The sequence below is a fragment of the Terrapene carolina genome, unplaced genomic scaffold, assembly GCF_002925995.2.
Source record: "Terrapene carolina triunguis isolate 2854851 unplaced genomic scaffold, T_m_triunguis-2.0 Scaffold69, whole genome shotgun sequence".
Classification (NCBI taxonomy): Eukaryota; Metazoa; Chordata; order Testudines; family Emydidae; genus Terrapene; species Terrapene triunguis.
The window spans coordinates 42,391,352-42,404,103 of record NW_020664420.1 but is presented as its reverse complement, the minus strand read 5'-3'; the positions used below and the strand labels follow the sequence as shown (position 1 = coordinate 42,404,103).

The 12,752-nt window shown below is 45.3% G+C and overlaps 1 protein-coding gene across 1 annotated transcript in view; it reads left to right on the top strand.

Annotated features, from left to right (window-relative positions):
- The window catches only part of LOC112119864 (general transcription factor IIH subunit 2), a 27,811-nt gene extending 15,253 nt beyond the window's left edge, over positions 1-12,558 (top strand). Inside the window, exons 13-16 of the mRNA XM_029910901.1 lie at positions 3,825-3,928; positions 11,271-11,373; positions 11,632-11,671; positions 12,347-12,558. Coding sequence (XP_029766761.1) covers positions 3,825-3,928; positions 11,271-11,373; positions 11,632-11,671; positions 12,347-12,466 — 367 coding nt within the window. The 3' untranslated portion in view covers positions 12,467-12,558. The remainder of the gene's footprint in view (positions 1-3,824; positions 3,929-11,270; positions 11,374-11,631; positions 11,672-12,346) is intronic.
- The last annotated feature ends 194 nt before the right edge of the window (positions 12,559-12,752 follow it).

Below are 12,752 nucleotides of genomic sequence, written 5' to 3'. Positions count from 1 at the left end.
ACTCCAAGAAACCAAAGCTTCAGCAGCTAGAAGAGCCTACAAGAGCCTTTCTTACAAGGTATTTTATAGGATCCTGACCCTATGTAATTCAGGCCCAACCTACTATACCCAAATCTTATTGCCATACCCTAAGAAATTTGAGTACCCTTTTCCTATAGGTTAGTGGATTATGACACTTTCTAAATATATTAATAAGGATTATCTCACTCCAAAACTGCCAGCCTAGGCTCTCTTGGTGACCTCCAAGTTGTGGTGTACCCTGCGGTTACCAACTGGTTGTAGATGTTAGATAAACCTGTGATGTGATGTGGATAGTTCCCCCCCCTTTGGTTCCCTAAAGTTCAGGGACCATACTTATCTGTGCCAAGTTGCCAGCTTTTATGCTGACATATTCATAACTGATTATACTTTTTGCTGTATAGCATATCTTACTGGATATTACAGATCGGTAGGCTTCTTGCATTTCAGCGAAACTTATTATTAGGCACCATATGCCTCAACACATCCTAAATTCCAAGGAATTAATACTGATAAAATAAAAGAATGAAATAGATTAATTTCAGAAACCTATTATTTGATACAGCTGGCTGGATTAGTAGGATATAATAGCTAGCAAAATAATCCTATGGGCTACAGGGAGGAACCGTCTGTGCGCTGGACGTATGGATATATGGAAGTAAGCGTCCTGGAGGTCGAGGGCGGCATACCAGTCTCTCGGATCCAGAGACGGAATGATGGTGTTCAGGGAGACCATGCGGAACTTCAACTTTACTATGAATTTGTTGAGGCCTTGCAAGTCTAGAATGGGTCTGAGGCCCTCCTTGGCTTTGGGGATTAGGAAGTATTGGGAATAGAATCCCTTGCCCCATAGCTACTGAGGAACCTCCTCTACCGCTCCTCTGGCGAGGAGTGCCCGCACCTCCTGGATAAGGAGTTGCTCGTGAGAAGGGTTCCTGAAGAGGGATGGGGAAGAGGGGGGAGGAGCAGAATTGTAGAGAATATCCCACTTTTACTGTGCGAAGGACCCAGCGGTCTGTTATTTGGGACCAAGCACGGCAGAAGTGGGACAGACAATTCAAGAAACAAGGGGAAGGATCTGGGGTCATGGCTGATGTGCCATCCTCAGGCGCACCTTCAAAAGGCCTGCTTTGAACCTGATGATGGTTTGGTCAGGCCTTGGCCCTGCCCAGATGAGGGGTGGAAAGGCTTGCGCCTGCTGTTCCTGCCTCTTCTCCTATAGAAATCCTGCCTCAGCCAAGGAGGATAGGAGCATTGCTGCTGTTGCTGCAGCTTAAAATGTTTGTGTTGGGTTGCCGGGGTATGCATGCCCAATAATTTGATAGTTGCCCACGTGTCTTTTAGGCTGGGCAGCCTGGAATCCATCTGCTCCTCAAACAGGCCGTCCCATCAAAAGGCAGGTCCTGCATGGTCTATTGGACCTTGGGCGGAAGCCCCAACGCCTGCAACCGTGAGCTATGCTGCATGGCAATTCTGGAGGACAAGGTGCATGCCGCCGAGTCAGCAGTGTCCAGTGAGGCCTGTAAAGAGGTCCGTGCCACTGTCTTGCCCTTCTCAACAATAGCTCTGAACTCCTCCCTGGATTTTGCTCCTTAAATTTCAGCATAGAGTTCTGCGAATTGAAACTGTATCTATTCAGGATTGCCTGCTGGTTGGCAATCCTGAGTTGCAAACCCCCAGTGGAGTACACCTTGCGCCTGAACAGATCCAGGCGCTTGGAGTCCTTCAACTTAGGCGCTGGGTCTTGCTCTCCCTGCCTCTTCCTCTCGTTCACCGCAGCCACCACCAAAGAGCAGGGTTGCGGGTATGTGAAAAGGTATTCCCCCTTAGAGGGACGAAGTATTTCCTCTCCACACTCTTTGCGGTGGGAAGGATGGAGGCTGGGGTCTGCCAAATGATCTTTGCGTTGGCCTGGATAGTTTTGATAAGGGGTAGAGCCGCCCTTGATGGGCCTTCCGGGGCCAAGATGTCAACCATAGGGGCCTCTCACTCTACCACCTCCTTGGCCTGTAGACCCATGCTCTGTGCCACCCTGCATAGGAGGTCCTGGTGGGCACAGCTGTCTATGGGGGCGGCCCCGAGGCGGAGGTCCCCACAAACGCCTCGTCCAGGGAGGACACGGGTTCCTCCTGCCCCTTCCGGTCCCTGGGGCCTCCTGCTCTGCCTCTACATCTGGGCCAACCACCGTGGGGTCTGGCACAGGAACGGGGGTTGGTTCCAGGGGAGGTAGTGTGGCCGGTACAACCTCAGCACCCTTAGGGGTGGGGCGACTGGCCGATGCCTCCGGCACCCTTGGTTCGGACACCACTGAATGGGAACCTTTAGATTGGGTGCCCTGGGCTTGGTGGTACACCCATGGGGTTTCAAAATGGCTACTACACTGATCCCTGCCACTCCGCAGGCCATGGCCCTGCACCCACATCAGGCCTTCTATGGGCTCACCAGTATCGGCCCCGTGCCGAATGTCTGGACCCCGTCTCTGAAGACAGGGACTGGGACCATGATGGCCAGGGTGGTGCGGAGCTGGGCTGGGGAGCAGTGCCGCGAGACTGGACCTGGAGTGGTACCGTGAGTAGGGTCTGCACGGAGATGCCGACCGGTGCCAAGACAACCGGAGCCAGGAGTGGGACTTGCTGTGCAACGGGGATTGGTGCTGCGATCCGGAGCGCTGGCGTGACTTGGACCCGTGCTGCGAATCTGACCGGTGCCATGAGTCCGAGTGGTGCTGGGACTCAGAGCGGTATCTTGCCTCTGCTGGCGATACTGAAGGACAAAGCATTGCCGGTTTGCCTCAAGATGGAGCCATACGTTGTGGCACTGGAGGCTTGGCACGGAGGACCGGGGACCTTGGCGCTGTCGTGGCAAACAAGTCCCTTGTGGCCTCAAAGGTGTCCGAGGTGGACCGCAGTTCCACCTCCTCAGTCACCTGGCTCGGGGAGTTCAACGGTACCTCTGTACCGTTGAACTCCCCGACGGTCCGCCTTGGAGGTGCCACTCTAGGGGGCTCCACGGCCAAACCAACGGGTGCTGCTAGGGGCAAAACTTTCCAATGACTGTGCACATGGCGCACACCCCCCCTAATTGGAATCGATATGAGTAATCACTCGAAGAAGAACCGTGTATACTCCATGAGAGAATTAAAATGCATATCTTTAGTTTTTAAGTCCAAACCAGAGTTTCTCTGTGTGAGGGGAAAAATTATGACTATAATATAGTGTATGCCTTTTATAAAGTCACTTTCTAGAGGTAAAGGAAATTTCAGTTATGTGGGGGGAAAATTAATCTTTTCTTCTGTTATTGAGGGAAAGCGTGGTACTGGCTTCTGAGTCAAAAGCAGGTGGCTAAATCAAGCATACATTTCCTCTCTTGGAAAAAGATTTCCTTAAACCATTAGATCCTGGATCACATTTCAAGAAGCTTATTGAACTCCTCATGATATTTCCCTATTCTTGGGTATTATTGAGACACAGGGTTAGAAACTCCATTACCAGTGGAAATTGAGCTACTAGGTAACACTTAATAAATTTCTGAATATTTTGCTACTTAATAAATGGGAAGGTTAATCCCAGGATTTAATTAAAGACCCTGTTAAAGTGTTGGTGTTTTGTTGTAACACTTCATTAAATGGCTATGTCATTTAAGGAAAAGTGTATTTAATAGTGAATTTTCTGGTTGATTTGCAACTTTGCATCACACCAAACTCTGTGACAAACTCTATGCTCGTTCTCCAGTTCTGTCCAACAGTTTCACATTTGTCCAAGAGATTTCAACAGTATTGATTTCTTCTCTTCCTGCCCCACCCCCAGGCACTTGGAAAACAACAGTGATCCAGGTCTCACGTTGGGTGGATATTTCTGTCCCCAGTGTAGGGCCAAGTACTGTGAACTCCCTGTGGAATGCAAAATCTGTGGTGAGTATAAAAAAACAACACAAAGTATATAGACTTGGTGAAGACAAAGGGGGGGAAAACAGAGAGATGATGTCATGGGAGGGGGTCTACTATAGACCAGCAAATCAGGAGAAGGAGGTGATTGAAGCATTTCTAGAACAAATTATAGAAATAACCAAAACATCAGATTTGGTAGGACTGGGGGTCTTTAACTACCCAGGCATCTCTTGGAAAAGCAATATGGCAAAACACACAAAGTTCTTGTATTGGGGACAACATTTTGTTTAAGAAGATGGTGGAAGTAACCAGGGGAACACCATTTTAGACTTGCTTCTAACTATCAGGGAGGAATTGATTGCAGATCTGAAGGTTGATGGCAATGTGGGTGAAAGTGATCATGAAACAATAGAGTTTATGATCCTAAGGAAAGGGAGGAGTGAGAGCAGCAGAATAAGGACTTAGACAAACTCAGAGAACTGGAAGGTAAGGTCCCCTGGGAGGAAAATCTAAGGGATGAATGAGTTCCGGAGAGCTAGCAGCTTCTCCAAGACCATATTAAAGGCATAACATTAAACGATCCTGATGTGATGGAAAGATAGGAAGGATACTAAGAGGCTGCTTCGGCTGTACTTGAAAATCAAAAGGGAATCCTACAAAAAATGAAAATGGACAAATTGCTAAGGATGAGTACAAAAGAATAGCACATGTACAAAATCAGAAAGTCTAAGGCACAAAATGAGTTGCACCTAGCAAGGGACAATAAAAGGCAACAGGAAGAGGTTTTATAAAGACATTAGGAGCAAGAGAAAGACAAAGGAAAAGTGTAAATCCTGTACCTAGCAGGGAAGGAGAGCTGATAATGGACCACATTCAGATGGCTGAGGTGTTTAATGCTTATTTCTTCAGTCTTCACAGAAAAGGTAAATTGTGACCAGATACTTAAGACAATTAATATTAACAAGGAGGAAGGCGTGCAGATCAAAATAGGGAAAGAACTGGTTAAAGAATATTTAAATGTATTCATATTGGTATTGCCTGATGAAATGCACCCTAGGGTACCTTAAGGAATTATCTGAAACAACTCGTAATTATCTTTGAGAACTCATGGAGTATGGGGGAGGACTAGAGAAGGACGAAGATTGTACCTATTTTTTTAAAAAGGGGATCCAGGGAATTATAGACCAGTCAGAGGTGAAAGTAAGCCAGTACAGTGTACTGGTAAGAAGGTGGCTGCCAGTACTGGCTGGTACACAGTCGAAGTTAGAGCACTGCCGCAGCAGTGCTTTAAGGACCGTACTGGCAGGGCTGCCGACGGGGGGCAAAAGGGGCAGCTGCCATGGGGCCCAGCTATTTAAAAGGACCCAGGGCTACCGTAGCAGTGGCTGGAACCTCAGGCCCTTTAAATCACCACTGGAGCCCCGGGCAGAGCTTGCCCGGCAGCGCTGAAGGTCTGGCTGGGGGAGGCTGGCCCCCCAGTCCTGCCCATAGGTGTGGGAAGTAGGGGTGCAGGGGGTGCTGCTGCTCCCCAGGCTTTGTGTCCAGCGTGGCCCTGTGCCGGGGTCCTGACCGCCGGCCCCCTGCCCAGGGGCTCCGCTACAGGTCCCAGCTGCTGGTCCCAGGTCCCAGCCATCAGGCCTTCTGCTGCTGCCCGGGGTCCCGGCGGTGGGGCTCTGCTCCTGGACCCGGCCTGGAGCTCCTCAGCTGCCCCCAGCGGTGGTCCCAGCCTGGGGCGTTGAGGGATGCGGACGGGGTGGGGGTAGGGAGGGCTGCAGCTCAGCACCCCCACCCTAAAAATTGTTCCAATGCCACTGGCCATGCCCCTTCTGTCCAAGGCCCCGCCCCTTCCAGAGCCACGGTGCTTCCCCCCCCCGCCCCCCCGCTTGCTCAGGAGCCCGGCAGCCCTGCGTACAGTAAGAGATTTAAGTTACTTTCACCCCTGAGACCAGACAGCCTAACTTTGATACCTGGAAAAATATTGGAACAAATTTTTAAACAATTAGTTTTAAAGCACCTAGAGTATAATAGATTTATCAGTAAGAGCCAGTGTGGATTTGCTAAGAACAAACCATGCCAAACCAATGTAATTTCCTTCTTTGACAAGGGTACTGGCCTAGTGGATGAGAGAGGGAGGGCGGCGAAGAAGTAGGCGTGATTCATCTTGATTTCACAGTCGCACATGACATTCATATAAGCAAACTAGGGAAATGTGGCCTAGATGAAATTACTATAAAGTGGAAGCATAACTGGTTTAAAGACCTTACTCAAAGAATAGTTATCAATGGTTTACTGTCAAACTGGGAGGACATATCTAGTGGGGTCCTCCAGGGTTGTGTCCTGGGATCAGTTCTGTTCAGTATTTTGGATAATGGAGTGAAGGGTATGCTTATAAAATGTGTGGATGACACCAAGTACGGAGGGGTTGCTTGCACTTTGAAAGACAGGATTAGCATTCAAAATGACCTTGACAAATTAAAGAATTGGCCTGAAATCAACATGATGAAATTCAATAAAGACAAGTGCAAAGTACTACACTTAGGAATAAAAAAATCAAATGCCCAACTGTGAAATGGGGAATAACTGGCTAGGCGATAATATTGCTGAAAAGGATCGGGGGTTACTGTGGCTCACAAATTGAATATGAGTCAAAAATGTGATGCAGTTGCAAAAAAGGCTAATATAGTTCTGGGGTGAATGAACAGAAGTGTTATATGTAAGTCATGGGAGGTAATTGTCCTGTCTGTTTGGCGCTGATGAGGCCTCAGCTGGAGTCCAATTCTGAGGGCCACACTTTAAGAAAGATATTAACACATTGCAGAGGGTCTGGTGGAGAGTAACAAAAATGATAAATGGTTAAAAAGCCTGACCTATGAGTATTCTGCATTTTCAGTTTTTATTTGTTTAAAAAAAAAAAAAAAGTCCGGGAATTTTTCAGTGTTTATTTTCCAAACCTTAAAAACGGGATGAAAAGAGGTTAAAAAAATTGCGAAAAATCAGGGGGAGGAGGAGGAGAGGAAAAAGGAAAAACAAAAAAAAAGTTTGTAATATACATATTTTACTACAGTATAACTGAAACTTTTTTTGTGTGTACAAAGGTATATTTTGTCTCTCTCAGAGTGTATAGTTTTTCCAGAAATCCTGGTTTGCGAATGCTTGCATAATTTTCTTCAAAGTATCCTCATTCATGTTGAGCCTCTTGTTGTCATGGAATTAATCCAACTTAGAAAATATGCACTCTGCATCAATAGATTCAGGGGATACACTCATAGCTTGCTGTGCCACTTTGCTGAAGTTGGGAAGTGTGTCTTGATGTTGTTCTAAGAATCCAGAACATCCAGTTTCGTATCGTCAGGGTTAGGGAAGTTCATGGAATTAGTAAATGCCCCTTTCAGATTTGAAATTTTATCTTTAGTAGCAAATGGTTGAAATACTCTGGCATAACAGTCGTAGTCTGCTGCAAAATTAATCTTGAGGAAAGGGTGCAATATCTGGATGACATTCCAAAAAGAATTTTGGCACCAAACACTTTGGGTTTCAGATTATAGGCCACGGTCGTCTCCTATTTCTGGCTGTGTTGTGTTGAAGGTTTTGAGTGCTTGTTTGATTTTCTTGTGTTCCAGGGTGGGAAGGATTTCCAGAAACAGCTGGGTTTTCTTGCCATATGTTTCTCCTTCAGCTTTTGTGCTCAGTTCAGCTGAGATTTTGGTTCTCAGGATCCAGTAAATATCTGTATTGGCAAATGTGTTGGCAGTAGTTGGAGAAAAGTTGAGTGTTTTCTGTGTGTCACACAGTGACTCCCAAGTTTTCAACAATGAGTATTACTTTGGTGCACAGAATCTAGCACTTATTTTGGTTATTTGCCAGTCCATGTGTTATTTACATAACAAACAGTGAAATACAAGCTCATCCACCAATGTGGCCCAACACAGGGGTAGTTAATCGGCAATTGGCTCTGCACTCAACTCGCACTGTGTTAAACAAAGCCTTCAGTTTGTTTGCATGCTTGAAAATGGCCCTGAATCCAGTGATGCAAAATTTCACATCTTTCATTTCTTCCGTAGCAGTAGCTGCTGACAGCGCAGCATTAATCAGATGAACTGGACAGGTAATACGTAGGAGCTCCGGTTTCTGATTGAGTTTAATCTCCTGTGCAAACAGTCATGTAGGAAGCAGAATCTCTATTAGTTGTGGCCACGTTTTCCCAAGTTAGTTGGTACATCTCAAACATGTCAGTTACTGTTGTGTCGACAAAACAGCTGTCAGCAGAGGGGATGTATGTCCCATCAGCACAAAACAATGTGGGTTTATTTGCTTTGAAATAAAAAAAACTAAAACAAAAAGCCAAGAATCGGAGGGTCCAAAGTATCAGGAGACTCATCACAAATCAGACTAGACACCACATTTCCATCAATCTGTTCCATCAGTGTAGATACTAAAGCATTGTCATTTTCTTTCAGATGCTTACGAGTGAGGTTGTGTGCATTAGGAAGGGTTTTGCAGCTGGACAGTATTGTTGCACAAAATCATCAATAGGCCCCTCTGCTATTAACAGCAGTTGTCCGGCAAAATGAAGAGCATGCACAAATTCATTGACACAATCATGCTGTGCCTTCTTTTTCATTAAAGCCCTGTTAAAAGCGCCTGTTATTGACTGTTTATCCCAAAGCTCACTTTCTTCTTTATTTCTTGTCGCTTCCTTTCAACATGTCCCTTTATTCTGTCAGCAGGAGCATGACCTCAATTATAGGCACCGACTTCTAATGGCGCCACTGGGTGCTCGACCCCCCTCTGCACCCAGCCCTGCCCTGACTCCACCCCTGCCCTGCCCTGCCCCTCCCAACCCCATTCCAACCCCTTCCCCAAAGTCCCTGCCCCAACTCCACCCCCTCCCTGCCCCTATTCAACTCCTTCACCAAATCCCTGCCCCGCATCTTCCATGAGCGTACCATGTTCACACTCCTCCCACCTCCCTCCTGGAGCTTGCTACAGCTGTTTGGTGTTGGCAAGCGCTGGGACGGAGGGGGGAGAAGGAGGTGGGGTGGGGAGTTTGGCTGCTGGTGGGTGCAGAGCACCCACTAATTTTTCCCCATGGGTGCTCCAGCCCTGGAGCACCCACAGAGTCAGTGCCTATGACCTCAATGCTGCAGTACTTGCAGCACAATGCATCCTCCCCACTCCCATCCTTACTATTCTTGAAAATTTCCAAGCACTGATTTGCTTATTGGTATTCAACATAGGTTTGCGTTTTCATCCCATGTTTACCTGTTTACCTTACCTAGCTATAACCCCAAGGAGCTTACCTAAGTTTCTGGGGCTCTGTGTGCTGGTAGTTCAGGGAGAGGCATACTCTCCCTCTGGGAAGGGAGAGCCAAGGGCAGACTCAGAGTCTGCTAGGTAACCAAGAGGGAGAGAGACTGTGTAGAACAGGGGTGGACAAACTACGGCCTGGGGGCCGCATCCGGCCCACCAGACATTTTAATCTGGCCCTCGAGCTCCCGCTGGAGAGCAGGGTTTGGGGCTTGCCCTGCTCCGGTGCTCCAGCTGGGGAGCAGGGGCTTTCCCCACTCCACGTGGCTCCCGGAAGCAGTGGCATGTCCTCCCTCTGGCTCCTACGCGTAGGGGCAGCCAAGGGGCTCCGCATGCTGCCCCCACAGCTCCCATTGGCCAGGAACTGCAGCCAATTGGAGTTGCAGGAGTGGCACCTGTGGACAGGGCAGCGTGGAGCTGCCTGGCCATGCCCCCATGTAGGAGCCGGAGGGGGGACATGCCACTGCTTCTGGGAGCTGCCTGAGGTAAGCGTTACCCAGAGCCTGCACCCTGACCCTCTTCTGCACTGCAACCCTCTGCCCCAGCCCTGATCCCCCTCCTGCCCTCCAAACCCCTCGGTCCCAGCCCAGAGCACCCTCCTGCACCCCCAACTCCTCATTCGCAGCTCCACCTCAGAGCCCGGAGCCCTCACCGACCTCTACTCTGTGTGTACTGTTTTTTACACTGTGGAACTGCTTCAGTTTCAGCGCTCTAGGACACAACAATCGCATAAAGTTTTAGTTTAACAAAAATCAGTACCTGAAAAAATACTGAGTGGATTGATAAAGGGGTGTAAATCAGTAAAAACTGGACTCCTTTAATAAACCTGGTAACTTATCAGTGAAAATTGGTAAACTCAAAATGTGGAACTCTGAGGAAAAGTTAAAAAAACTGGGCATGTCTAATCCTGAGAAAAGAAGACCGGGGGGAGGGAACCTGATAGTCTTCAGATACGTTAAGGGTTGTTATAAAGAGGATGATGATCAATTGTTCTCCATGTCCACTGACAGTAGGACAAGAAGTAATGGGCTTAAACTGCAGCAAGGGAGATTTAAGTTAGGTATTAGGAAGAACTAGCTATCCTTATAGTTAGTTTCTGGGGCTCTGTGTGCTGGAATAGGCTTCCAAGGAAGTCTGTGAAATCCCTGTTGAAGGTTTTTAAGAACAGGTTAGACAAAATAAATGTTAGGTATGGTTTTAGGTATATTTGGTCATGCTTCAATGTAGGGTGTTGGACTAGATGACCTCTCAAGGTCCTTCCAGCCCGACATTGCTATGATTCTTTACGTATAATGGTAAGCAACAACAAACAAACCCCTAAGCTATTGGGATGTGGAAAGACTCAATTATGCCTGTTGCAGAACTTGTCCTTAATTCTAGTCTTGGGTATCAAATAGGTTTGAGGCTCTGAGGGCTACAGTGTGTAGAAAGCAATACCATAACACAGACTGTTGCGTCTTAGACTGGATGCTGAATTCCTTGTGTGCTTGAAACTTTCATTGAGGTCAGTGGGAATTTGGGGTGAATCAGAATTTGATCAGACTCCATTTCTTTTGTATTCCAGTATCTTTTCTATTCACTTGATTGGAATACATATATATCCAAAAAGGGATTCCTTTAGCAACCAATTTAGTTATATAGTATAGTGGAAATATCACTTGTGCTGGAGGAAAGTTGTAATTTGCCTTCATTGAAGGGCTTGGGCATAGTTATATTTTCATTATAGAATTAAAATAATTCACCAACCCTCAAAGGAAGTCATTAGTATACTTTTGTAAAACCTCTGCAATCACTAACCTAGATGGAACAGAATGGAGTTGTATACCTTCTAATTCTTAAGAGTTTTATAATTTTATGTGGACTAAGGCAGAAATTCAGATTATTAAAATTGATTCACTCACATAAAATACCTTTTGCTGTTAAAAAGGAAGGTCGAGGGGCCAAAAGGTTCGTAAACACATGCTTACTTTTGTTGCTTTCTCCTGTATTCATGAAATCAAAAATTTTGGTTTATCTTGACAAATGATTTTTTTTCCATCTTTTTATTTTGACATTCAAGGTCTTACATTAGTCTCTGCACCACATCTAGCTCGGTCTTACCATCACCTGTTTCCTTTGGATGCCTTTCAAGAAGTTACACTGGAAGAATATAAAGGAGAACGGTATGTAAATCATGCCTGCTATAAAGAATCGACTTGGGCCCTTATAGATTTCATCTTTTGTTTTGAAAATAAGATAAGTTGGCAATGGCTTCTTTAGTACTGGTTGAACTAGTGCATGTTCAGTTAAATGGCTGTGATTTGTCGTTTAAATTATAGAAATGGATATCAAATTATAATTGTGTAAGAAATGACTATGTAAAATGGTGTTGAACAATTTTTTTTCTGCTTTCAATAAAAATATTGAATTCTGTTTCATAGCTATTGTCAAGGCTGCCAAGGAGAGATTAAAGATCAACATGTAAGTTATTATTAAAATGTAATGTAATTTGCACACTGCTTCTTAATGTAATTAATCTTTGTGAAGGTCATCTTGATGACAAAACAAAAAATCCCGTATGGAGACCATCATGTTGGCTAGATTGAATTCTCAGTCCTGGGTTCTCACTTTTTAGACTGCAAAAGCAGCACACTTGAGGTAAGGAGTGTCCGGAGACTGTCAGGTGTGCTGCTGCCCTCGCTCAAAAAGTTGACAGGGCTAAGAATGAGTCCCACCTCTGGGCATAAGGATGATGGGAGTCTAACGAGTAGAGTTAGATTAGAGAAAAATGAGCTTTGTCAGACAAGATGCTTATATTTGTAGAACTCTTTAATGTAACCTTTACTTATTTTTTTAAAACATATTAGCTGCAGTACCCCTAGGATTCCCAAGTTATTACAATTATGGGGTTTTTAAGGGTGAGAATTTGGGCAATTAGTTTAATAATAAACACAATTTATAGTTTATTCTGATTGAATCTAAAAGTTATATTTAGCCTGAAAAATTTTCAGATTGGAAACTTTAATTTGGTAGGAATCTTATGATGTAAATATGCAAAATAGTTAGTTTACAGTAATCTATTGCATTACTGTAATACTACAACAGTGATATTTGTATTTGAAAATTTAACTTCATTTTTTTAACCTTTTCACTCAGGTTTACATTTGTAAAGTCTGCCAGAATGTATTTTGTGTGGAATGTGACTTATTTGTTCATGATTCTCTGCACTGCTGTCCTGGCTGCATTCACAGGCATCCTACTCCTCCGTGCGTATGATACCAGGTGTTCATAGAGATTGTCCTACCGGTTTCATTCTTGCACAAAGAGTCAAATTAGAAGAAATACCTAGATGAATGCAGTAACAATGAAGATTTGCTAGGGGAACAAACACAACTTTTAGTTAATGTATAGAATAGGAATATTTAAATTCTCATGGTTAATGTTTATAAAAATATCTGCATCATCTGATTTATTTCCCTCACTTGTTTTGAAAACCTTTGACTTATTCAAGAGTCGTTCTAAATAAATGTGTAAATCTGTAAGTATGTGGAAAAGTGATAAA